General features: G+C 46.3%; 1 protein-coding gene across 1 annotated transcript in view; it reads right to left on the bottom strand.

Moving 5' to 3' along the window:
• The window catches only part of Myo1e (myosin IE), a 184,148-nt gene that overhangs the window by 17,938 nt on the left and 140,941 nt on the right, over window positions 1–25,269 (bottom strand). Inside the window, exons 17-22 of the mRNA XM_055598039.1 lie at window positions 20,642–20,748; window positions 15,909–16,007; window positions 12,396–12,540; window positions 7,333–7,447; window positions 6,671–6,840; window positions 5,667–5,812 (exon numbers count right to left, since the gene is read on the bottom strand). Coding sequence (XP_055454014.1) covers window positions 5,667–5,812; window positions 6,671–6,840; window positions 7,333–7,447; window positions 12,396–12,540; window positions 15,909–16,007; window positions 20,642–20,748 — 782 coding nt within the window. The remainder of the gene's footprint in view (window positions 1–5,666; window positions 5,813–6,670; window positions 6,841–7,332; window positions 7,448–12,395; window positions 12,541–15,908; window positions 16,008–20,641; window positions 20,749–25,269) is intronic.

Here is a 25,269-nt window from a genome sequence, read left to right as displayed (position 1 = left end):
CACACATTCAGGCAAACACTCATACTCCTAAAATAAACACAAAGGGAACAATTAACAATACACCTTAAATTTTTCTTCTGCTCTTAAAATCGTAGATTTATTTATTTATTAGATTTTTTTTTTTTTAATTTGGGGATTATAGTTACAATGAACATCATGGTGACCTCATGATAGCTAGGAGGGACTGCTAGGAAGCAGGAATTCTGGGAAGGAAGAGTATGGTGTCCTATTAAAGGAATAATTGTTTCCACTTATCTCTTAAACCGTTTAAGGGGGCCCGCCTTCCTAGGGGTGGCCCCTTGGTCAGGTGTTGGGCCTACCCAACTGGAATGTTAGGTCTCTACCCAGGGAAGAGATTCTAGACTCTTGACCAGTTTTCCCATACTGGGCCTTTATTGTGCTCTAGCTCTCATATTTCTGGACAAGCCTGCTTCCCTGGTAGTACTTTCTGGAAGACTATTCATTATTCAACAGGATGAAGGGAGCAAGACCTTGAGAAGTTTAATGTGCTTAGACTTGAGTGTCATTATCTATCATTCGTGTGTGTGTGTGTGTGTGTGTGTGTGTGTGTGTGTGTGTGTGTGTGTAAGGAGACTCAAAACTTATGCCAGTTAGCAGCATGAATCTAAACATGAGATACATTTGGACACTTCAGCTAGGAACCATCAAACTCAAAAGCCCCTCCCTTAGGTGGAAATTAGTCAAACTTCCTTTATTCAGCCCAGACTCCTGGGCTTAGATACAAAGCTTTTAGGTTTATTTACTCTTAAAAAAAAGAAAAGAAAAAAGCCAGACCTGTTTTTAAAGGCTTTCGCTCTGTCTTTTTTATACATACAGGGGCAGTTCCTTATGGCTGTCTGTGGCCTGCTGTGCTCAAAGGTCTTGCCGGCTCCGATTTGGCTATGATTTGCTCTTCATTCCCCTCCACTATGGCTTACCATATTGCTGACAACACTTGAAAAAGACTTTTTTTTTTTTCACTTTCTTAACCAACAGGTCATCTTTATAAAAGTGTTACAAAATGGACTAAAGCCCTAAAGTAGGTTTTATTTTTTAAGCTCAAAAGGCAATTTCCAAATACAGCATCTCTTTGTTTAAGTCTTTTTAACATTTTTTTCCCCTGGCCATGAAATAAAGTCTCCTTTTAATAAACTGTAAGAGAAAGAGGCCGATGAATTCTTTAAAAGCTTTTCCAAAATTCTGTCCCCCAAGAGGAGCTAGAGCAGCGATTCTCAACCTGTGGGTCTCAACCCATTTGGGGGGGGGGTGTAGAATGCTCTCCTCACAGGTTGCCTAAGACCATCAGAAAATACACATGTATTTACAGTGATTCACAACAGTAGCAAAATTACAGTTACAAAATAGCACTGAAGATAGTTTTGTGTCAGGGGAGGGGGTCAGCACAACATGAGGAACTGTATTAAAGGGTCGCAGGGTCGGGAAGGTTGAGAACCTCTGTAGAAGCATCAGATTGAGAGCCTCCCTACCCGAGTGCTGGCCTATTTCCAGAAGATTCCCCTGATTGTCAAGGTAAGCACGAGTCTCCCTCCTTCCCGAGCCTCCCGGAAGCTCCTGTTCAAGCTCCTGTGCCGATTAAGTTCATTGGAGTGTCTGTTTCCTAGCCCGTAAGGGGAGGGAGCCTAGAGGCAGGAACTAGAGCTCACGCATCTTGAATCACTGACAGCAAGTTCAGATTTCAATACCATTCATGTCAGTAAAACAGGCCATAGGAGGGCTGTGTGTGCAGGTCTCCTGTACACACACACACACACACACACACACACACACACACACACTTTAAAGGCTCACATCCAATGCCTTTCTTAAAGACTCCGCCTCTTTAATACTGGGCTTGCCACTATGCTTGGCTTTTTTCCGTGGGTGCTCAGGTCCTCATTACCAGCTGGACCATCTCCCCATTCCTCTCCCTCCCAACTTTAAGATAGAGACTCATGTAGCCTAGGCTGGATGCAAACTCATGTGGTTGAGGAAGACAGAGAACTTACCCTCTTGCCTTCAACTGGGACTACAAGCGTTAGATACTGAGCCCTGCTTACATGCTAGGGGAGCCAGGACCTCTGTCTAAGGCTCTCTCTTTAGAGATCATTTTCTAGTAACATCAAGTATGGGGAACTCTATTGACACAGACAGCCACCCCCACCACGCCCCTATCCTTCCCATCCCTGTCCCGGAGCTCACAGAACAAGGGGATTGAAAGCCTCGTCAGATAAAGAGTCCACAGCATCTATTACAGTTAGGCCGCCCTGATAGTGCATTCAGTTCTCCTAATAGCTTAAAACGGGGTGCCTGTCCTGCACGGGTGGACAGTGCCCGCTCCCAGAAGCAGTAAGTGCTAAAGGAAAATCTCAGTGTCTGACACCGGTGGCCTGTGTACAAGTTATTGGTCAGGGAGGTTCCAGAGGCACCCCAAAACAGCACAGGCTGCCGCGGCTCTTGGTTGTCAGCTCTAACGAGCCGGAAGGCCCTAATGCTGAAGACGCCACACACTTTGGCTGAAGGACATAGAGAAATCGATCTCAAATTGACTAGGGAAGTTCTTTTCCGGCTTTCATGGTACGGGGAGGGGCTACACAGGCTGCTGGCAGAGAAAAGCCATCAGTGGTCTTACCTGCCACAGTCCCGACCTGTCAGGCAAATGTGCCCACCAGTAGAACAGTGACAGGACTGACTACTCATGAGTCACCGCCTGCTCTAGGCACTGGATTTTTGAGGCCTGTTCCACAGAAGGAAGTTCATCTCCTGGTACTGTAAACCTGGCCAAGAATTATGGCTAGGAAGGTTATAGGCCCAAGGCGGGGCAGGAGGAGAACCCACTGCTGTGGTGGTGTTTTCTGATGTCAGATTTTATTGTTTTGAAACGATGCCTTATGCCTGTGTGGGTGTGTGCACACAGGTGCCCGCTGAAGCACGGAGAGACTCGAGTTTGAGTCCTGGTCCTCCTGGCCGCTTTTCTGTGGTTTCTGGGTTGCTGGTGCTTGCTGCCAAGCCTAATGACCCAAGTTCGATCCCTGGCACCCACACCGGTGGAAGGAAAGGACAGCTGTATTTATCCATACTACAGACCCTTCTTCTATACACAAACTAGGTTATTTTAAAGCAAAGACTACATGTTTCTTCTCAGGCTTATGGCTAAGAAACCAGTATACAGCAAAGTATAAATATTATATTATTTTATGCTTAATATTTCAGTATGTGCCATTAAAAGGTAAAATTTCTTTATATATGAAAGTAACCACAAGGCCATTATCATACCTAAAGAAATGAGCATTAAACCCTCCGTATCAAATATTTACTACTGAGTATACTTCCCAGACTGCTTAATTGCTTTCGGATGGTTGGATTGTCTGAAGAGAGGGCTGGAAGCCACTTCCTTCTGACACTCAGGTCAGAAAAGTTGGTAGTGGCCTCAGAGATTAAGCTTGGGGAATACTTGATAGTTTAAACCAGAGTAACACACCGGAGATAACTCAGTTCAGCCAAAAACCAACTAGTAAGTCTCATAAATTCTTGAAAACACATACAGATGTTATAACATTTTTTTTTTCTCTGAAGTGCAAGACAGCTACTCTCTGCTTTCTTTACACTACGTGGAAGTGTTCTGAGACACACTCACACATACACCAAACCTACACCACCACTCAGGGATCAGGTACTATGATTAGTTTCAACCTGGGGCTCAGTTTTGCATAGCCTACCATCCTCCTGGTCCCATATGCTAGGACATATTCTAGCCCCAGAGGCTGTGGGAGGAGGGGGTTGGTAAACCAGAAGGAAGAATTCAAGAGTAAACAATCACAGTGCATAATCTTTAAAGATACAGCAACAGGACAGGAGGTGCTTGGTGAGAGGGTGGCTAGTTTCTTGAGGATCTAGTCAGATAGTGAAGTTGATGGACCAAAGACAGGCCTGGGCAGTAAGGGCAGAAAAAAACAATCCCGGCTTCCATAAACCAGCCTCCAGGTGTGATTTCCCAGCTTTTAGCTGAAGCTTCAGGTGCGCGCAACACAGTTCAGTCGCCTAGTTATGACCTGGTCCATTGTCTTTTCAGGAACGGAAAAAAGAAAACATCTTCCTGCTGGGTTCCTTTGAACTCCGAGGGTGGCCAGGAAGGGCGTGGCCAGCAGGGTGTAACCCAGCCAGTGAACCAAAGCTTACAGATGACTCAGACAGCAGCCAGAGCCTGTCCTGGGGACCCCGGGGCTCTTCTTGAGGTAGCATTGAGGAGGGACACTGTATGTCTATTTCTTGGCTTAGAAATGTTACTCCATACTGAATTAGTGTTTTAAACATTTAATTTCACCATCCCACCTGGCCCTTTATTCAGGAAAACTGAGAATACATGAAGGAAAAGCCACAGAGACCCAGGCAAGGATGGACATACTACAGGTGTGTTTTGGATTTCTCCACTGCTGACGCGCATGTGAGGACCCTGCTTTCCTGTGAGCCCAGCAGTTTCATTTAGAGAGGGACATCCCATTTCCTCGCAGCTGTGGTCACCAGTGATCACTGTGTTCACTTTCTTTTTGAGTCAGGGTCTCACATAGCCCAGGAAGGCCTGGTATTGGCCATGTAGGATGACTTTGAACTTACGACCCTCCTGCCTTTACTTTCCTTTACTGGGATTACCCGTGTGCCATCATGCCTGCTTCATTTGCTGCTGGGGAATGAGCCCAGGACGTCATGAATGCCAGGCAAGGGCTCTACCAACTGAGCTATGTCCCCAGTCCTAGCCCTGCTTTAACAGGCCTCCTCCAACAGTGGCGGAACAGCTCTGCGTGGCCCAGTCATCCCCTCCTCTGTTCTTCCTCTGTTTAGGAAAGTTCCTTTTCATTGGAAGAAATCTAGCCCAGGTGCTTCGGTCCTAAAGGAGGTAAAGGGGTTTTCTCAGGCATAAAAATCCATTTCGAAAGCTAGAGTGCAATTACAAGAGAAAGGGCCCCTGCTGAGGACTTGCACAGACAATTACTTCCAAATTGAGTTGCTTCCAAATGCAACTCAACTTGCAGGTGATGGGAGCACAAGGTGGTGACTTTTAGGGCTATAGATTATGTGAACCCATCTATCAAAGGCACAAAGAGAATTTCCTTCTACATGGCTCTGGATGGTTAAATAGGCTAGTTTTTTGTTGTTGTTGTTTTATTTTTGTTTTTGTTTTTTTTTAACGTGTGAACAGAGCCCTGAACCTTGGTTCCACTTGAGTATGAGCAATTACCCTGATTTGTCACATACATGAGTTTTATTACTGAAATGTTAAAAGGACACTGGCTCGGAGCGTTCCTTGATCGGGAGAGCTGACCAGGTGGCAACTTCTTCTTGGAACCTTACTCCTATCCTGTTAAGACCCCCTGAGACTATGCTGTACGGAGCTTCAGTAGATATCATAAATATTTTATCTGAAAGTTTAGAATCAGGGCATGGTGGTACACACTTGTCACCCCGACACTAGGGAGACAGAGGCATCTAAGAGCATCTTGGTCTACACAGCGAGTGCAAGGCTGGCCAGGGCTCCATAGCAAGATCCTGTCTCAAAATTATCGTGTTCGTGCGTGTGCGCGTGCGTCATTGTGGGCCCAGTGGAACAGCAGGTGGCAGGCAATGTGGAGGAGCGCCTGAAAAAAGCCCTGCCCCAGCCATTCCCCACTTACCTGAGGGACACTGACAGGATCCTTTCCATCTCGATCCTCCGCTTCAGGACTTCCTTCACAAGACCTTTGTCCGGGCCCTGCTTCACCTTTTCTCTTCCAATTAAGTATAAGCACTTTGGGGTTAGCAGCAGGTCTCGCTTGACACCCTGTGGGGAGAGGGACTTTCAGAAAGCAGCTAGGCAGGGTCGGAGTGACAACTGTGACAAGGGACCACTGTTCCTGGGCTAGAGGGCAGCTGTCCTGGGTGGTGTCTTCACTTTCACCAGGATGCCTGCTGTGTGACTACTGACTCAGGCCCCTTGACAGAGAAGAGGCTGACTTACATGATGATGATGACACTCGACTCTCTTCCACTTACAAGATGGCATGCGCATAGAGTTCTATAATAAGGTGGCAAGATGGCAGGTGTAAAGGGACAGTGTCAGGTCATCCCACAAACATGGTGACCTTACAAAGGTTTGTTAGGACATGGTTTTCAAACAGGCCTCCCTTCAGTCTCTGCAGGTACTTTCTTGGGAATCCATAAGATTATAAAGATAGTCATTACTAAACAAATAATATACCTTAGCATATATGGCTGACCACCTTATGACAGGACAGTGCAGGAGCCCTGAAAACATACCCTACAGGAGCTGGTCCATTTTCAGGGCACAAGGAAGGACTACTAAATATTTTACTAAATAGAATTCTATACAGGTACATAAAATGAATTACATTAAGATATTAGCATGGGAAGTTCTTCCTGGCATAAACAAACAGGACATAAAAGAACATTTAATGCACATCTGATTTTGCAAAACTAAATATACAAATATGTCTGCACGAAAAGGTTCTGAAGGACACCCACAAAATGCCAATGGGCATGCAGTCATGCCTGCGTTTATCGTTAGCTTATCTGGGTTTTTGCAATTTTCTTCGATGAACACAATCAGCAAAATCACAAGCTATTATTCTTGTAAATGAGAACTCTGTCGTGACTCTGAGAGGCGGGTAGCCACGCTCACCTTGAACCTCCTGTCATATTTGGTGACTGTGTCAGCAAAGTCAATCTTCTCCCTCTTGCCTACAAACTGCTGCAGTTCTGGGTGATCCTCCATCCCGATGTAGTCCCCAATGAAGTTCCGGTTGATGCTGTTTCTCCTTCTCTCCTTCTTATTCAACAACAGGTCTGAGGCTACGAGAGCCCAGGAGAGCAGAGAAGGAACACCGATGAGTGAGGCAGGAAGAGAAGGAGGATACTTAGAGCGAAATACACAAAGATTCTAAATGATGCAAGGTTAGTCAACACATGCTTTAGGCAGAATAAGAAGCATTTTATAATCTTACTTAAGCTCAAACTACTTTAATTTTTGGGAGTGTCTCACTATGCTGGCTTCAAATTCACAGAGCTCTATCTGCCTCTGCCCCTTGAGTGCTGGACCAAGGTGGGTGTTAGCATTCCTGGTCCCTACATTTACTCTTGAGCTTTACTTAGTGGGGGCCAGGGAGAAGGCTCTCCAGGAAAAGATGCTTGCTACTAAGCCTGATGACCCACAGGGTGGAATGAAAGATCTGACTCTTCAAGTTGTGTGTGCGTGCACACACACACACACACACACACACACACAAATATAGTTTAAAAATTTTTTTTAAATGTTAATTGGATGAAATAAAATCATGAAGATACCTTCTTCTCTCATTTGGACGTATTTCTTCCGGGCCACAAACTTTCTCCATGTTTTCTGTATCACTCGGGCATACCCATCATACTTTCTCTCTCTCATCTCTTCTAGAAGAAATAGCTGGAACAGCACAGAAACACACATTTGAGCCAATCCACAGAATCTGAACAAACTTTTATATTAATTAAAAAATATTTATTTTACATGTATGAGTGTTTTGTCTGTGTGTGTGTCTGTGTTCCATGGGCATCCAGTGCCTTTGGAAGAGGGCACGACATCCTCCAAAGGTAGAGTTAAGGGTGGTTGTGAGCCACCGTGTGGGAACACAGGTATCCTGCAGGAACAGCAAGTGCTCTTCACTGCTGAGCCATCTCCCTAGGCCCCTGAGCATCAAGTTTTAGCCTTCCAAGGAGACTCAGTATGCTGAAGAGACACGTAAGAATCGGCTCCTATCGTGGACGATCGTAAAATGATTACTATGGGATGTTGGTTATGAGCCCTATCCACATTTAATTTATGTTCCTTCCCTCAGTGGGAGGGAAATGGAAAATGGCTGAGTCTGTGTATGCTAGACTAGTCTCTGCCTTCCACTGCACACAGTCTCTGGGACTTGTTCCTTTCCCTGGTCCAAGGACGAAGCAGGTAGCCAGATCAAATGAGCAGATGTAGCCTGCTGCAAACAGCCTCAGAATAGAACCTTCCAGTCTCTGCCAGAGCTGAGTCTGTGTTGCTGTGGGAAGAGGGCTGCCCTACTTTTGGTTGCATAGAAGTCTAGACTTTCTGCCTTATGCATCTCCAAGGAGTGACTAGGGCACGGGGCAGCACCCACAGTGGCAATAGCCAGGCTGCAGTAGTTACTCTTGGACACTCTGGAGAGCTGGCCCAGCAAATGGCCCAAGTCAGACTCTGGAGAGCCACGCCATCAGAACAGCTCATACCAATCAGTTTCTCATGCAGCTGTGCTTTGGGATCATGACGTCTAATGGGGCTACGGCAGGCCGAGTGACGACTATAGTCAGGGATCCTTCCAGACTGTCCTTCAACTCAACACACACCTGTGTACTTCACAGCTGAGGAGGATGGACCTGGATTGGGCAGGGATGAACAGAGAACCCAAGTTTTCTAGGCATTGACAGGTTCCTCAGCACCAGAACATACAAAACTTTCTCTAGGTCTGCACTTTAACCAGCTTGTAAAACTAGGGAAAATCCCCATCCACTTCCATGTAGTGCCTTACTAGCCACTGATGGCAAAACAAACAAACAAACAAACAAACAAACAAAAAACAGACCAATACAAACTCAAAGTAAAGATGATCTATAGTCACTGCTAAAAATGTTCCAAAAAGGGGCCAGAGAGAAGGCTCAGCAGGTAAGAGAGCTTTTTGCTCTTGTGGAGGACCTGACTATGGTTCCCAGCACCCATGTCAGGAAACTCGAAACCGCCTTTAGCTCCAGGGACTCTTTTGACACACTCTTCTAGGTTCTGCAGGCACCTGTACTCAGGTGCACATATGCCCACCCAGACATAAATATACACAAACGTAAAAATTAACACAAAAAGAGAATTTAAAAAATCTCCAGAGGTAAAAAGAGAACCTGAGAAAAGGGAATTTTGTTTGAAGGGAGCTGAGGCTGTTGCCTGTGTTTATCTGAGCACATACACACGGAGGAGCCATCTTCTTACCAGCCAGTGTCTCCCAGTCACAACCCTGGTGGCCTAGAAACATCCAGAAGAGCAAATTCCAGCAGGAGGATCACCAAACTCTACAACCCTCAGTACAGTCCCAGCTGGACTGAGGAACAGATTTCTAGACCTAAAATGGGGCCCACAGCTTCGCAACTGTAGAGATGCCTAAAATCTTAGCTTCATGGTCACTTGCGGAAGAATGTTCCTTGATACTTCTCATCTTGGTTTTCCCCATTTCCGACTGAGGCTGGTTCCCCCCCCCCCTTTTTTTTCAGAGCTAATCTCGCAGGACCTACATGATAGCTCTGCTAGCAGACAGAAAGGAGGTGACACCGACAGCCCCCAATATCCAAGAGATTATTTCAAAGATTAGGTGAGGGTAGACATCAGGGAGGTTTGAGAACAAAGAACAAGGGAAAAAGCAAACGTATGCATAGAACGAACCATAAACTCTCGGGTGTCTGATGGCTTAAGCCAGCTCTTGAAGGAAGGAAGTTATCTGGTGTGTGTTCAACAATCACTGTAAGAGATGGGACAAATCCCACCAGATAGCCTCGCTGCTGTGAAGACATTTTTATTTATGTGTATGTGTTGGTGTGGGTTCTGTTGGAGGGCAAAAGAGGACACTGGATCCTCCAGACTTGGGAGTTACAGGCAGCTGTGAGCTCCCAGTGCTGGTGCTAGGAAATGAACCTGGGTCCCTGGAACTGTAGGAAGCTCTCACAACCACTGAGCATCTCTCCAGCTCCGTATGGCAGGCTTTAAAAACTAAACTTTGGGAGAAGCGCTTCCAAGTCCAGGCTAGATATGCACAGAAGAGGAAGGGGGGAGGGGTGGGAAGGTGATGGTGCTTCCGAATTCACCAAGTTCAGAAACAGAGGAAAGAGAATTGAGAGATGGCTAACAGCTGTTGGGAGAAAAGAAAGACCAAAATAAAAGCGGGTTTCGGATATAAATTCCAAAGCTCAATTAAATCAGAATAAAAAATTAGGGGAAATGATTGAGGCCATCTTAATTATACATGAAGATTTTTCTAAGTTGGAAAGTGGGCCTTAGGATCTCTCTGTTGCATTGACTAATCACTCCAGACGCTTTAGATAGAACAGGAGCCATTCTGTGGGCTGCCTAATGGCGCTATGACACAACATTTTCATTTTATATTTGGAAATGAAATTGCTGTGAGACTACAAATAACTCAGTGTGGAAAAGTTGTACCACAACGTTATAGATGGGGTCTGCTGGCGGGTGCCACTTAGTGCCACTTTAATAATTCCCATGGTTTGTCACGCCATTCAGCTACTGCCTCCATCACTTTTGGGTCTAGGGCTCATCGCGCAGATGGAAGAGGAATCAGGAAGAGGAAATTGCTGTGAGGCCAGAATTTGCCAATTTCTTTCTTTTTGGTTTTTCAAGACAGGGTCTCTCTGTGTAGGCATGGCTTTCCTGGAACTAGCTTTGTAGATCAGGCTGCCCTTGAACTCACTGATATCTGTCTAACCTCTGCCTCGTCAGTGCTGAGATTAAAAGTGTGCACCCCACCACCTGGCCAGAATTTGCCTATTTCTTGTAACACTGTTCATGCCCATGCTATTTCCTCTTGGGCTGATGAGTAAATCTGCCAACTTCATCATCAATGATTATTATTATTTTTAAAACAAAACAAAGCAAAACAAAAAAAACCCAAGAGGGTCTCCTATAGCTCAGCCCAAGCTGCCCTCAAACTGGCTATATAGCTTGAAGTTCTGATTTTCCTGCCTCTGCCACTCAGTTATTAGGATTACACGCTTGTGCCCCAACACTCATTTTATGTGGTGCTGGGAATGGAACTCAGAACTTGTGCAGGCTAAACCAGTACTCTGTAAACTGAGCTACATCCCCCGGCTCTTTCAGCACTAACCCTTGAAATGGAGTTCAGCAATCGTTATGGGAACCTCAAGAAATGATGATGCCTACAATGGCTAGTTTTACTTGTCAACAGGACCCAGTCTAGAGTTGCCTGGGAAGGGAGTCTAGATCAGGTTGTCCTGTGAGCCTGTCCTGTGGGGCAGGCGTGTCTTGATTATGCTAATTGAAGTGGGAAGACCTGCCTACTATGGTGTCGCCATTCCCTGGGCAGGAGATCCTAGATTCTCTAAGAGTAGAAAAAGCAAGCTTACTACAGGCATATACGCATTAATCCGCTGGCCTCTGCTGTTGCCTTTGGATGTGCTGTGACCAGCACCAGCTGCTTTCAGCTCCTGCTGCCTTGGCTTCCTAGCAATGATGGACTGTGAGCTCAATGAGCCCTTTCTCACTTCAGTCACTTTTGCTAGCGTATTTTGTCAGAGCAACGGGAAGGAAAACTAAGGTGATGCCAAACTTCAGTTCCAGTCGCTTCTCCAACTTACACACAATGTCCCTACTCTATAGCCCCAGAGCTAACGGTAGAAAACCTCAGGGCTTTGTTGGGCTCCCACTCACATGAAGACATTCTCTAGGACCCAGTGCCCACATCTGCATCAGGCTAGATTCCCACCTGGGTGCAGCTCCACCCTGAGCCCATGTGTGACTGGCCCACTTGGTGTAACCTAGCTGAGGACACAGTTGCCCGAACTTCCCTTATAACACACAAACGAGTCCCTTTGCAGCGCACTCTTCCTAACTGAGATGATCATTAACCTTGTTGCCATGATGGGATTCACAGTAGCCATGGAAACAAGTCTCAGTGGACTTGGGCCAGTCTCAGTGGAATTATCTAGAACAGGTTAATAGAGACGGGAAGACCCACTCTACATGTGAGTGATACCATTTCATGGGTTCAAGTATCAGATGACATTAAAAAAAAAAAAAAAAAAAAAAAAAAAAAAAAAAAAAGCAAGCTATACCCTAGCATCCATTTCTACATTTCTACAGCCTTTTGACTGTGGACACAGTATGACTTGCTGTCTCAGGCTCCTGCCACATACGGTCCCTCCCACAGTGGACCATATCCCCAGGAACTCTGAGCCAAACTAACCCTTCCCTTCCTTAGGGTGCTGGCATCAGATATTTTGTTGCAGTGATGACACAAATAACTAATACAGTGACCGCAGTTCCTGTCAGGGGCTTTCGTCACATAAAAGCAACCTAACCATTCTGAGCCCTTGCCCTTGGAGATGACCTTGACCTTCTTGAGGGGGAAAGCAGAGGAGGGGAAGCCATTCCACAGGGTGACGTTTTTATCAAATAACTGAATGCCATGAATCAAGTGACTCTTGTTGGTGGAGAAGGCAGGGAGACGTGGAGGGGTTGGGCTTCCTCAAGCTGTGAAAAGGCAGGAGCACCAGAATCCAGCTGTGTGGTGGGGCAGCCGGCAGAGGCGTGGCCGGAGGAAAGGGGTGGGGCCGCAGCTGGTACTCACAGACTCTGGGGCTTTGATGAACACTTTGCTCTTCCCGAGCTGGAACTGGTCGCTGTCCATGTTGACGGACTGCAACAGATGGAGGACGCCTTGTTTCTCGTCCCCTCTCCACACAGGCCAGGTAGCTTTGGTCAGAATGGCATACCTACGAGGGTGAGAGGGGAGAGAGGTCATGCTTAGGGTGGATCCTGGGCTCCTGGTGGGGCAAGGGGGGTCTTAAAGGCAAATGCTGTCACTGTGCGCCTGGGTCCCCTCCATGACAGGCAATAGATCTTGATGACTAGAAAGGCCTTCCACATCTGGATAGCCAGCACAGTACTTCTGCACCTCCCTTCCTATCCTGGTATTTCTGGTGTAAACCCACTTTCCTGAAGGGGTAGATAGAAAGACCAGGAAGGGTCTTCCTTGTTATCTTCCTTGTTCCATAAGGAGAGCAACAGAACCAAAAAATCTGGGCCCACTGATCTTTTCTGAGACTGATCATTCAGCTAAGGACCATGCATGGAGATAAGCTAGAACCCTGTACAGATGTAGCCCATGGCAGCTCAATGACCAAGAGGGATCCCTAGTAATGGGAACAGGGACTATCTCTGACATGAACTCAGTGGCTGGCTCTTTGATCACCTCCCCCCTGAGGGGGGTGCAGCCTTACCAGGCCACAGAGGAAGACAATGCAGCCAGTCCTGATGAGACCCGATAGGCTAGGGTCAGATGGAAGGGGAGGAAGACCTCTCCTATCAGTGGACCTGGGGAAGGAGCATGGGAGGAGATGAGGGAGGAAGGAAGGAAGAGCAGGATTGGGAGGGGACAAGGGTGGGGACTACAGCTGGGATACAAAGTGAATAAATTGTAATAAATAAAACAATATATTAAAAAAAAGAAAAAACCTCACAGCTTGTAAAAGAAAGAAAGAAAGAAAGAAAAGAAAAGAAAACCCACTTTCCTTTCCCCTTGCTGTCTAAAGGTTCCCATGACATACTTCAGGCAAAGCAAAATAGTATTGTTTTTCTCCTTAATCCTAATTTGTTCAGATTTCAGTGCAATTAACACACAATAAATTTTACAAAGCTGGGTTGGGGAGATGGCTCAGTTGGTAAAATGCTTGTCACTTGAAGCCATGAAAAAGCCAGGTGTGCTGGTGCACACTGATGATCCTAATGCAGGGAGGAGGGGGCCGGAGGGTCCTGGGAGTTGTCTGCTGGGGCAGCTTACTTGGGGAGCTGCAGGGCAGCCAGAGATCCCGCTTTATAAAGCAGCATGGTGGACAGGGTGGCTGGACAGATGGCCAGCACTCACATCAGGACGCTTGCCTACGTCCAAGTCCGAGCCCTCGGGGCTAAAGCCACAGCGTTTGTGAGCTGGGTTCTGGGATCTGAACTCTGGTCCTCTGGTAGAACAGTGAGTGCTGCGTTTAACCTCGGAGCCATCTCCACAGCCCCAGCCTTTGCATACAGAGGTTTTCATTTCTTTTAATTTTTTTTTTTTTTTTTTTTTTTTTTGTGGTGCTGGGGACTGAACCCAGGAAGGTCTTGGCACAGGCAGCCAGGACCTCTACTAAAACATAACCCCACTCGTGGTTTTGTTTTTATTTTGTCTTTCCTTTTCTTTCTTTGTAATCAATTACATGTTTAAAAAGATTTTATTATTATTGTTGTTGTTTAACAGATTTTTAAAATATGCATAAGTAATTTTCCTACACATATGTATGTATGCCACATATGTGCCTGGTATCCTAGAAGGCCAGAAAGGGGCATTGGATCCCCTAGAACAGGAGTTACAGTTAACTGTGAGATGCCACTATGCATTCTGGAAGTTGAACCTGGGTCCTCTGCAAGAGCAGCACGTGCTGTTCCTAACTGTTGAGCCATCTCTCAGGTCTTCACCAAGCCTGAAGACTGAACCCGGAGCTTCCTGCATGCTAGGCTTCTGAGCTATTTGCCCAGCGCTCCCAATACTATCGTTCTTAAAGGAAATCAAATAAACAGAACCACTCTTCAGAAAAACCAGGCAAGTTAGAACGGCTTCAGACTTTAAGAACACCGAGTTTATCCTTCTCAGAACACACAACGCAGAGTGAGGCCACTTAAACATGGTCCTGTTAAACACACTTTCTGTTTCTGTTTTTTTTTTTTTTTTTTTTTTTTTGAGACAGGGTTTTTCTGTGTAGCTCTGGCTGTCCTGGAGCTCACTCTGTACACCAGGCTGGCGAAGATCTCCCTGCCTCTGCCTCCCAAATGCTGGAATCAAAGGTGTGCCACCACCCACCTGCTGTTCAAACACACTTTCAAGGGAATACAAAAATCAGTTTAAATTTAAACGTGAGCTGGACATAGTGACGAATGCTTTTAAATCTAGCGCTCCCGAGGCAGAGGCAGGTGGGTCTTTGCATTTGAGGCCAGCCTGGTCTATGTAGCAAGTTGCAGGGCAGCCAGGGCTGCACGGAAAGCCTCTGAACATGGATTCTACAGAGTATTTGAAATTAAATGCCCTAGATTTTTTTTCCCTTAGGTAGGCTAAATATTTTCTTGCAATTCTTTTCAGACTACTAATCCGCCCTGTCAGGTCCAGCCCCACCCCTCCCATGTCATGATTATCATAAATTCTTGAACCTGGTGATTCAGTCCACAGATGGCTTACTAACGCGATATATATTCTATAATATATCTTTCATAAAAGACAAAAATACCTTAAAAGGGGGGGGGGGAGACGTTGCCAAGAACCTGAACATTTCTCTGAAGAGGAAGTACAAATGGCCAATAAGCTCAGGAAGGGTTTTGCATATCCTCTGCCATCTGGGAAATGCAAATCAGAACCAGAGCGAGCTGCCACTTCACGCCCACTAGCAAGGCTAGTCAGATATTAGCGTATGCTGGTACAGGCTGGGATAAAATGGAAGCCTCGGATCCCGTGGGCGCGGATGCAACACGGTGTACCCACTCGGCGGTAAACCCGAGAGTTAAACAGATGACTCAGCGATCCCACGTCTAGGTTTACATCTGATCGACCTCCCCAAAGCCTGTGCAAGAACTGTCACGGCAACATCATCCATAGCAGCTCCTAAATGGAAGCCACTGATATTCACCAACTGAGCAGGTAAGATGTGGTATGTCCATACAATAGAATAATATCCACCAATGAAGAGACGGGAGATGTAGACGTACTATACCACTGAGGACTCTTGGAAACACCACGGTGTGAAAGCAGCCAGCCACGGAGGACATGTATGTGACTCAGGCAAGTTGACAGTGACAGAAAGCAGATGGCCGACTGCCTCGCGGCGGGGGAGGGGGGTGCGAGGGGGTGCAGGGGGGGAGGGATAGAGGAGAGATGGCGAGATGGCGACAACCACGGGAGGCGGGGCTTTTCAGAGCAGTAAAACAGTCTAAAAGTAGTTGTGGGAATGGATGCCTGACTCCACTGCTGCGCCGAAATCTGTTTGATATGTGCTTTAAATGGATAAATAAGCTCATTTGGACACACACACACAGAGTCTGGTGATAACCGGTTAGGTACCTCTGTAGAAACTTCTGGAAGACACGCCGATAGGCATAACCAGCTCTTCTCACTCGAATGTTTTCTTTGAGTCCTAGGTACTCTACTTGATGCTTTACTCTGAAAAAAGAAGATGGGACAGGGAGGTTACTCGATAATTCTGTTACCCTGCCACCTAGTCAGCTTTCTCTTCTAACTACTCTCCCCTCCCACTGCGCCCACCCCCAGCACAGCTGCTACTAGCAAGCTGCAGGGGGCATCTTTACAAGACTGTAATAGTGTCCAAGATGAACTCTTGAACCTCATATGAACTGAGAAATATAATCTCCTGTAATCATACAAGAAGACATTACACATCTGTTTTACAGCACTACAGCAAAAGAAAAACCCGAAGTCAGGCATAAAGGCCTGTGCCTTTAATCTTAGCTACTTGAGAGGCATTGGCAGGAGGATCCAATCCATTGTGCATAGACATTCAAGGCCATCCTGGACTTTTCAGTGAGATCCCATCTCAAATAAGAATCAGGGCTTGGCTGGAGAGATGGCTCAGAGGTTAAAAGCACTGGCTGCTCTTCCACAGGTCCTGAGTTCAATTCCCAGCAAGCGCATGGTGCCTCAGAACCATCTATACTGAGATCTGGTACCTTCTGCTGCCATGCAGAGAGAACACTGTATACGTAATAGATAAATAATAATTAAAAAAAAAAAAAAAAAGAATCAGAGCTGGTGAGATAGCTCAGCGGGTAAGACGTTTGCCCCCAAACTTGATAATCTGAGTTCCATCTCTGGAACCCACGAGGTAGAGAAAAAACACTCATAGGTTATCCTTTGCCCTCCGTCCATGTGGTGTACCTCTCTTTGAATAAACAAGTAAACATAGACACTAAAAACCTGTTGATAAAAATAAAGCTCCATACACTTGACCTTTGGATCACAGATAAAATTATGGTTTTTTCCAACAAAATTAAGAACTTGCTGAATCAGGTGCTGTTTTTAATCATTCAACTCTAGTGTCAATCCTAGACTCAATGAGACCGTACTTCTAGGATTTTTCAAATGACTAAGTTAAGAATGGCCTAAAATATGTATCAATTATACGTCTTTCTACATATCTCTGTCTCTGTCTCTTTGGTGCTACTAGTTTTTTGTTTGTTTCTCCAAATACAAACTATTGCCCTTTTACCTAATAAGAAAAAAAAAAAAAAAAAAAAAAAAAACAACGCAGAAGTACCCATTTATCTCTCTCTTTAAAAAAACAATTTAATTAAAAAAATTTATGTCTGAGTATTTGCTAGTGTGTATGAACATTGTGGGAGGGAGTGGGCACCAGAGCCCCTGTAACTGGGTGTTGGTGATTGAACCTGGGTCCTCTGCAAGAGCAGCAAGAGCTCATAGCTGTGGAGCCCTCCCCCAGCCTGGAGGTGCCTACTTCCGCCTACTTCCGGTCTGTGGCTTTCAATGCACTATGCCCAAACACTGCCTTTTCTCCGAGCCTCAGGCAGGGAACCACACGCCAGTTCTCCGCACATAGTCCTGGCCCATGAACCACACAGGAAAGAATATTCCCTCTGTGAAGACACAGCCTCACAGGATGGTGGATGGCCAGCACGAAAAGGCACCTGCTCCAGAGCCCGGGGACCTGAGGTCAATTCCTGAGACCACACAACAGAAGGTAAAAACCGGACTCCCATACATTGTCTTCTGACCCTGACACACGTGATGCCGGATGTGAGCACCGCACACAATATACCCGTCCATATCGGTGATGAAGAGACCAGGGGTTAATAGTGGGACGTCTTCCTCAATCCCACTATTATCACCTTGGTTTTTGAGACAGGGTCTCTTGCTGAATCTGGAGCTTGCTATTTATCGGTCCCCCTGGAGCTGTTGTGAGCTGTGGCGTGGTTGCCAGGAACTGAACTCTGGTCCTCCTGAAGAGCAGCAAGTGGCCCATCTCCCCAGCCCGGAGCTTGCCATTCTGGTTAGGCCGGCTGGCCTGCGAGCCCCCAGAGGCTGTCTTTCTCGGCACTGTCATGCTAGGATTAGAGGCAGACACCAACAGGCCAGCCCTCGTGTGGACGTAGGGATCTAAACTTAGATCCTAAAGTCAGGCTGTGCAAGCAGTCTACACTGAGCTCTCTCTCCAGCCTACATCAAGTGAGATTTTGTTGAAGTGGCATCAAGGTTCAGGAAATTTCTTACATAAGATTTTCTGCTGCGTGACAGTCTAGCAAATCCTGGAACGAGTTAAAGAACTTCCAGGCAACGAAGGACCCACGTTGCTTTTTCTGGAGTATCGTTACTGGTAGGCCTTGGCTTGTCAAAGTCCAACTGTCCCCCTAGGTCACCATTTCTACCCCGTGGGAGGAGTCACCCTCAGGACTGTCTTCACTCTCTCTCTCTCACTCACTCTCTCACTCAGGCAAACCACAGCCTGAGAACAGTCGTTCAGAATCCAAGGCCAGCCACTTTGCCAGAAGCCAAACAAAAACACATTTCAACAGGAAAAGGAAAAACCCCATACCTCATAAACTCCTGGAATGAGTAACCCTCTCCACCAAGAACTTCAATTGAGCGTGATAATTCCCACCAGCGACTCCAGCCCCTCACACTCACAAGGGAGGTTTAATCTGTGATTAAACCCGAGGGGGAGCAGTCCGGCTGGAAATGTGCACCAGCGCTCATCAGCTCTCACCCTGAGCTTTCTTAAAACACTGAGTGCGGCTGCTTACTGTGTTCTTGCTGGAATTCAGCTAAGAGTGGTCAAGAGGGGCTGGGGGGTGAGGGGAAAAGGAGAGGGAGGAGTGGAGGGAGGGAAGGAAAAGGAGGAGGACACAGCAAGAAAAGCATCTCTGCAAAATCCTATCCAGATTATAGCATATATTTTTATTTTCTGATATTCCAGTGCATCGTGTTGGGGAGAGTAGAGGAGGAGATGGGGAGGGAGTGGGCGGGAGCCTGAAGCTCACTGGCCAGCAAGCCCCAAGGATCTACCTGTCTCTGCCTCCTCCAGCTCTGGCATTACAAGCACAAGCCAACATGCTCAGGATTTTTATATAGGTACTGGAAATCAAACTCAGGTCTGGTTTACATGAGGACCTTTACAGACAGAGCCATCACGTCAGCCCATGTCAGCATCAGTGTCGGGGAAGGTCCAAATAGAATCTACTGTGCCATTTCTTTCCAAGAAAACCTTTTAGTGGGGCTCTTGGCTTGAGGCTGGGGAGTGGGACTTTGTTTGTAAGACAGATAGGTTTTATTTTTTCTTGATTTACTTTTATTATTTTTAATTTTGTGTACTTGCGTGTGTCTGTAAGTGGCCATGTGCAGGTGCCTGACAAGGCCAAAGACATGACGTGGGCGCCGGGAACCAAACTTGGGTCCTGTGCGAGGGCAGTGCGTGCTCGTGACGGCTGAGCCACCTCTAGCCTCAAGAAAAATGCTTTTGTTTAAGGTTATTTACTGGAGACAGGTGGAGAAGCGAGGTGGAAGGGCTTGAAATGGAGAAACAGTGGATGTAGGTACCTCGTAGTGGTACTTTTGTTGCCAGCTTTTTCTAAGGTTGCCCCTGACACCACCCTTCTGTGTGCAGGAGCACATGTATTTGTACATGTGAGTGAAGAGGCTGTGCACACTTGTTAGAGATAGGGCAGACCATGGAGAACAGATCTCACTGATAGTCACGGTGTCCTAGACCTTCATTTGGAAGACACTGTATCGCACACAAATCGGTTATGCTGCGTAGCTGCAAGGCATAGTCCTAAATCCCAGTCTAGTTCCAGATTTGACGCCATTGTGGTACTTTGGGTCTAAAGAAATAGCTTATCTGGTAAAATGCTTGCCTTAAAAACATGAGAGCCGGAGTCTGATCCCCAAAAGCCTTGTTTAAAATAAGCTAGGCTGGGCATGGTTGCACGTCCTTTTAATTCCTGCACTCAGGAACTCAGCAGGCAGAGGCAGGTGAGTCTCCATGAGTTTGAGGTCAGCCTGGTTTGCACAGTGAGTCCAGGCAATTCAGGGCTACAGAATAAGACCCTGTATCAAAGAAAGTAAAAGCAGCAGCCTCAACAAGCATGGTGGAATGCCTGCTCCACCATGCCAGGTGCTGGGGATCAAAACCTTGCCAAGGCTTTATGCATTTTAGACAGCCATTTTACCAACTCAGCCACATCACTTCACCTTCCATGGATCACTTTCCAAATGCCGCTTGCAGGAGGAAGAATGCCAAAGGCTTCTTCAGGCACCCGGATACCTCAGCACTCATGGTCCATCCATTTCCTTTAGCCTCATCCCTCCTTCACGCTGCTCTTCCATGGGGTGCTTGGGACCTCTAACCAGTCTGAGGATCTTCCCAGACTACACTCTGTCAGCCAATCACTCTTGCCTGACCCCCCAGGTCTTCTCTGAGCTAAGCCTCCTACATAGGCCACACGCTGTATATCTAAACATGCACATCTAAACAGAGCCTCAAAAGAATTTTAAAACCACAGTGACTCTAAGTACTCAGGTTTGTTTTAACACCTGCCTCCAGACTAGCCAAGAACAACACTGTAAACTAATTCTGGATGGCATGATACTGCTAAGCCGTTAAGGAAAGACAAGACAAGGTGAAATATCACACAGATGTGAAGAAAAAAACCAAAGAGACATGTATGCCTCCTTCTATGACACAGGTTGGTTCACCTGAGGCAGAGGTCACGCGTGCCAGCCCACCTCAGCTGGCCTCACCCCTCCTCTTTCTCCCTGGAACATACCTGCTCTCCTCCCAGTCTTTGGGCTTCTTGGTTTCGTTTGGTTTTATGCAGCGGATGTAGTGGGGCGTACATTTCATTAGGGTGCTCACGAGGTCATTGGCTTGTTTCTAGTGGGAAGAACAAGAGCAGCTGAGATAAGGAACTCTCCATCTATGGCAGACACGTTTCCAAACACAACCTGCACAACTCAAGCTTGGAGATCATGGCTAGAAACAAATCGTCTGTCATTGTGCCCGAGCCAGGTGTCCAGAACAGCTTTAAAGTGCTGTTGACTTTTACGGTGATTTTTATCACACTTAGGAGCAAGAAATTTGAACACTGAAAGCAATTAGGCACTTTCAGTACAGTTAACAAATAAAAGAGTTAAATACAGAAAGAAAACCAAGTAAATCTTCACATGTGATTTTTTTTTCCATTGGGAATGGTGCCATTGCCAACAAATTAAATTCAATTTGTACTGGCTTTGGTCACTATAAATAAATTTGCATTAATGTGCGTGTGTGTGTGTGTGTGTGTGTGTGTGTGTGTGTGTGTTTGAGACAGAGTCCTAGGCATCCTAGGCTATTCTCTAACCTAGCCAAGGGTGACCTTGAACTCTTGATTCTCCTGCCTCAGTATCCCAAGTGTTGGGTTTATAGCCACACACACCCATGCCTGGTTCTTGATAATTTTTTGTTTGTCTAAAATTATAAGCAGGAATAAACTTTCAAATCCTTTTCCTGTTCATGTCATCTATGAAGAATCTCTTAAATAAAATGAGAAAGAGGTCGAAAAAATGGCTTTGTAGTTAAGAGAGCTTTCTGCTTTTCCAGAGGACCTTAATTTGGTTCCTAGCACCTAAGTAGGGTGGCTCACAATTGCCTATAACTCCAGTTCCAAGGAATCTGTGGGTACCCACATACACATAGCTCACGTGCACGCGCGCGCACACACACACACAAATAAACAAACAAACAAACAAACAAATAAATAAATAAGAAAAAATGATGAAAACAAAGTGCTCATTCAGGAATGTCCTACATGCCATTTTATCTAGCATCCCCCTTGATTTGTCCCTTTAAGAATCTGCAATCTCATATCCTTGCCAGGCCACAGAGGAAGACAATGCAGCCAAGTCCTGGTGAGACCTAATAAGCTAGGGTCAGATGGAAGGGGAGGAGGACCTATCAGTGAACTTGGAGAGGGGCATGGGAAGAGAAAAAGGAGGGAGGGTGGGATTAGGAGGGAATGTGGGAGGGGGCTACAGCTGGGATACAATGTGAATAAACTGTCATTAGTATAAAAAATCTGCAATCTCTCTGTAGTTTCCTTGTGGGATATGTTACATCTTCACAATTTTATACAGCAAAATGACTCCATATAAAATTCTCTATCCAGAACAGGGCTGAACTCAAGCAGAAAAAGCCACATAAAGAAGGCTGGGCTTGCTTAGGATTATTTGAGATCATGAAAATCGCACATGTGGAAGAAACGGAAGGAGAGCTCACATCAGCAGCCCCACCGCACAGCTGAGCACACCCCGGGGGCCTGGATGCTCCACTTAGGCAAAGTCAGCAGGCAGAGAGAAAACCTCTCAAGGAAAACAGTGGGAAGGCCTGACAGGAAACCAGAGAGTGCTCCCAGTCAGCAGAAGGGCTCTGCTGTCAAGAGACAGCCAGCTCTTGACTAGGGCTCCTCTGTGGTCATGCACTTAGGGAATCTGAAACCCCTAGAAAGCTGATGAGCAGAGTCAAAGCAAAATGTTCCTCGGTGAATGGAGCGCTTGTGTAAACATGCACAAAACAGCTTTTTTTTTTTTTTTTTTTTTTTTTTTTGGTGCACTGTCTGAAATTGAGGCCAGAGGTGGTATAGGGGTTACCCTACCACAGCTTTCCCATCTTTGCTGATGGGAAACAAACATGATGATCTTTGCTCCGTGTCAGGGGAGGTGAGAGAGGGGCTGACGAGTCCCAACTGTCTTGGAACTTACCATGTAGACCAGGCTGCCCTCAGACATCACAGAGATCTACCTGTCTCTGCCTCCACTCCCAGCTCTCCATTCTGAAGACTGCATTTCTCATTCACTTCCAGCTTTGGCAGCGGTTTTTATTTCCTGCTGTTCAGTCTTAAGCAGGTGGCAGCATACCTCCTTCGCACTGCAGCATAAGAGAAGCCCCCAGGGGCCGGGGGGCACTTCCTGTGGCCCCTGATATAGCTCTCTTTGTAACAGTCATGGGTAATCCTGGGCAATCCTGGGAAGTCCTGACAGTTACTGCTTTTGCTTTCTCAAATGACAACATCAAGCCTCGCAGGAAGAAGGATTTCTTGGGATGTTGGACAACACAATTTGTAAGCAACGAAGCTCAGGCTTGAAACCAAGTCCACGTTTTTTTAACCACAGTGCTCTCGTATGGAATAGTGGTATGGAATAGTTTAGTGTGGCAGGAAAGGAATTAACGGGGTAAACTTGGATGAGATAGAACTGCCTGGTTGTGGAATAGCTAAAACAAACAGGAATACACATTAGTTGCAGTTACCCTGAATTTCAAAAATGGCTATGGGTCACACTCCATGTCCCCTGAGGTGACTAGGAATCTAACTGGATTAGTTCGGACTCCAGCATTGGTTAAAGAGAAAGGGACCAGCATTATTCATCAGAAGTGGGAGTCAAAATGCAAAACCAAGAGGCTCAGGATATGGCCTGGTTAACCCTTAGCCCCAGAGGTGCTCTTGGCTCTGCTATCTGAAAGGTGCTCAGTGAGTCTGTTTCTGAGCTTTGGTTCTTCCAGCTGCGGCCTCCACACGGGTAGATAAAACTAGAAAATCTCTGATGTCTTCCTGAGGCAGGAACAGACACCCCAGTAAATGGAGCTGTAGCTCACCATCCCCCATCCTAGCTGCAGGCACTCTGGTAACGCCGGGTGTGCCCACCTTGGCTGACTCGGAGCTTGAGTCTGTTCTGTCTAGCATGAAACTGTCATTCTAATCTCTCCGCTAGCCTTTTCCAATTACAATGCAAAAACTGAATGAAGCCTCAGAACCAAGCATTCTTAAATGTAATATACGTTTATTTAACAGGTTTATTTTAATTTTATGCAAAAGAATGTTTTGCCTGCATGTATGTGGGTGTAAGTGCTCTTGGTGGCCAGAAGAGGGAGTTGAATTCCCACGGGCCTGGAGTTATAGACGGTTGTGAGTCACCGTGTGGGTGCTGGGAAGCAAACCTGCCCTGCTGAGACATAAGCGGTAAATGCAGAATATTTTTCACTGTAGTAAGTTGATGCAAGCGTCCGTCAAATGACAAGTTCTAATCAAATCCAATAGATCAGTTTTATGTTTTAAAATAATTCACCAAAATATGCGACATTAAAACTACCTTGAATGTAGAATTTTCTCTCCAGAAACCTGCAGTCCCTTTCAGTATACTCTTTGGATATCTGCCAAATAGTAGATATGGGAGGGACGAGGGACTGGTCCATGGCTTTGTATCCCTTAGAGATGTTTCAGAAGGGCATATAAAATAAGGAGACATTCACTGTTGTCGGGCCCCAGGCAGATTAGGTCACAGGATCCATCAGGGAGGGAGGGATTTGGGTGAGAGTACAAGTAGACATTCCTTTAGATATTAAACTTCAGGTTGACCTCCTTAAGCAAAGGCCCCAAATGTGCTGTTCTAAACATTCTGTACACAGTCCAGAAAGGCGGTAACTTTAGAAACTAGAAACAAATATGAAGGAAGGGAAGGAAACTGTCTCCAAAGGAGCATGAAGAGGCCCCCACCCCCACTCATGAGGAATATTCCAGACCACTTGGAAATGACTCACTACAACCTTGGGGGATCTGAGCCCTTGGATCTGAACGTGACAGTCTCATGACTAGAGTTTCCAGCCCAGAGCTTGTCCTCATCTAGGTCCTTCAGGCTAAGGCGTGAGTCAGCCTCTCATGCAGATGTTAGTCTCTGAGCCTCCAAAAAATCACTTCTGTTCTCTGCCTTCAACTCTCCGTCTTGGGAACCCCAACCCAGTTCATGTCTTGGAATGGCTCTTAAGGACATGATGTCCTTACAACCCAGAGGGCTCTGCCCACCAGCCCAAAACTCTGCTGCATCAGTGGACATGGGAGCATTGTTAGTGATGTCTTCTGTTGAGAAGGCTGATGCAGGAGAATGGCTGGCGCCCGAGGGTTTGCTGAGCATGACAGGATTCTGTCTTTGTTTCTGAGATACTCTCATTTTGTAAGCCAGACTGGCCTGGAACTCATGAGCCTCTTGCCTCAGCCTTCCCAGTGCTAGACTATAAGGCAAGTACCATAAACCTGGGAGGACCATACCACCCATCACCGCCGCCCACCTTCCTGTGACTCAGACTTGTAAACCCCCAGTTCTACTCCCTCCGTGCTGGCATCTTGGCTGTGTGTTACCACACTCGCCCAAAAGCAGCTTAGAACTAGTTGGGTTTGGTTATGGTGCTGGGAACCAAATACCACTTATTGATCCATCTGGACATTCCAGATATTCCGACCTCAAAGCAACAGCAAACAAGCAAACAAACAAACAGACACGCACACCACCACCTTATGCCTGACTTCATCCACAAAACCTAAAAGGTACTCTTCCGGAACCATGCCCTTTATAAGAGCCAGTGTTTCTT

Source organism: Psammomys obesus, unplaced genomic scaffold (assembly GCF_907164565.1).
Source record: "Psammomys obesus unplaced genomic scaffold, mPsaObe1.curated_primary_1811, whole genome shotgun sequence".
NCBI classification, from domain to species: Eukaryota; Metazoa; Chordata; class Mammalia; order Rodentia; family Muridae; genus Psammomys; species Psammomys obesus.
This window is presented reverse-complemented; position numbering and strand designations above follow the sequence as displayed.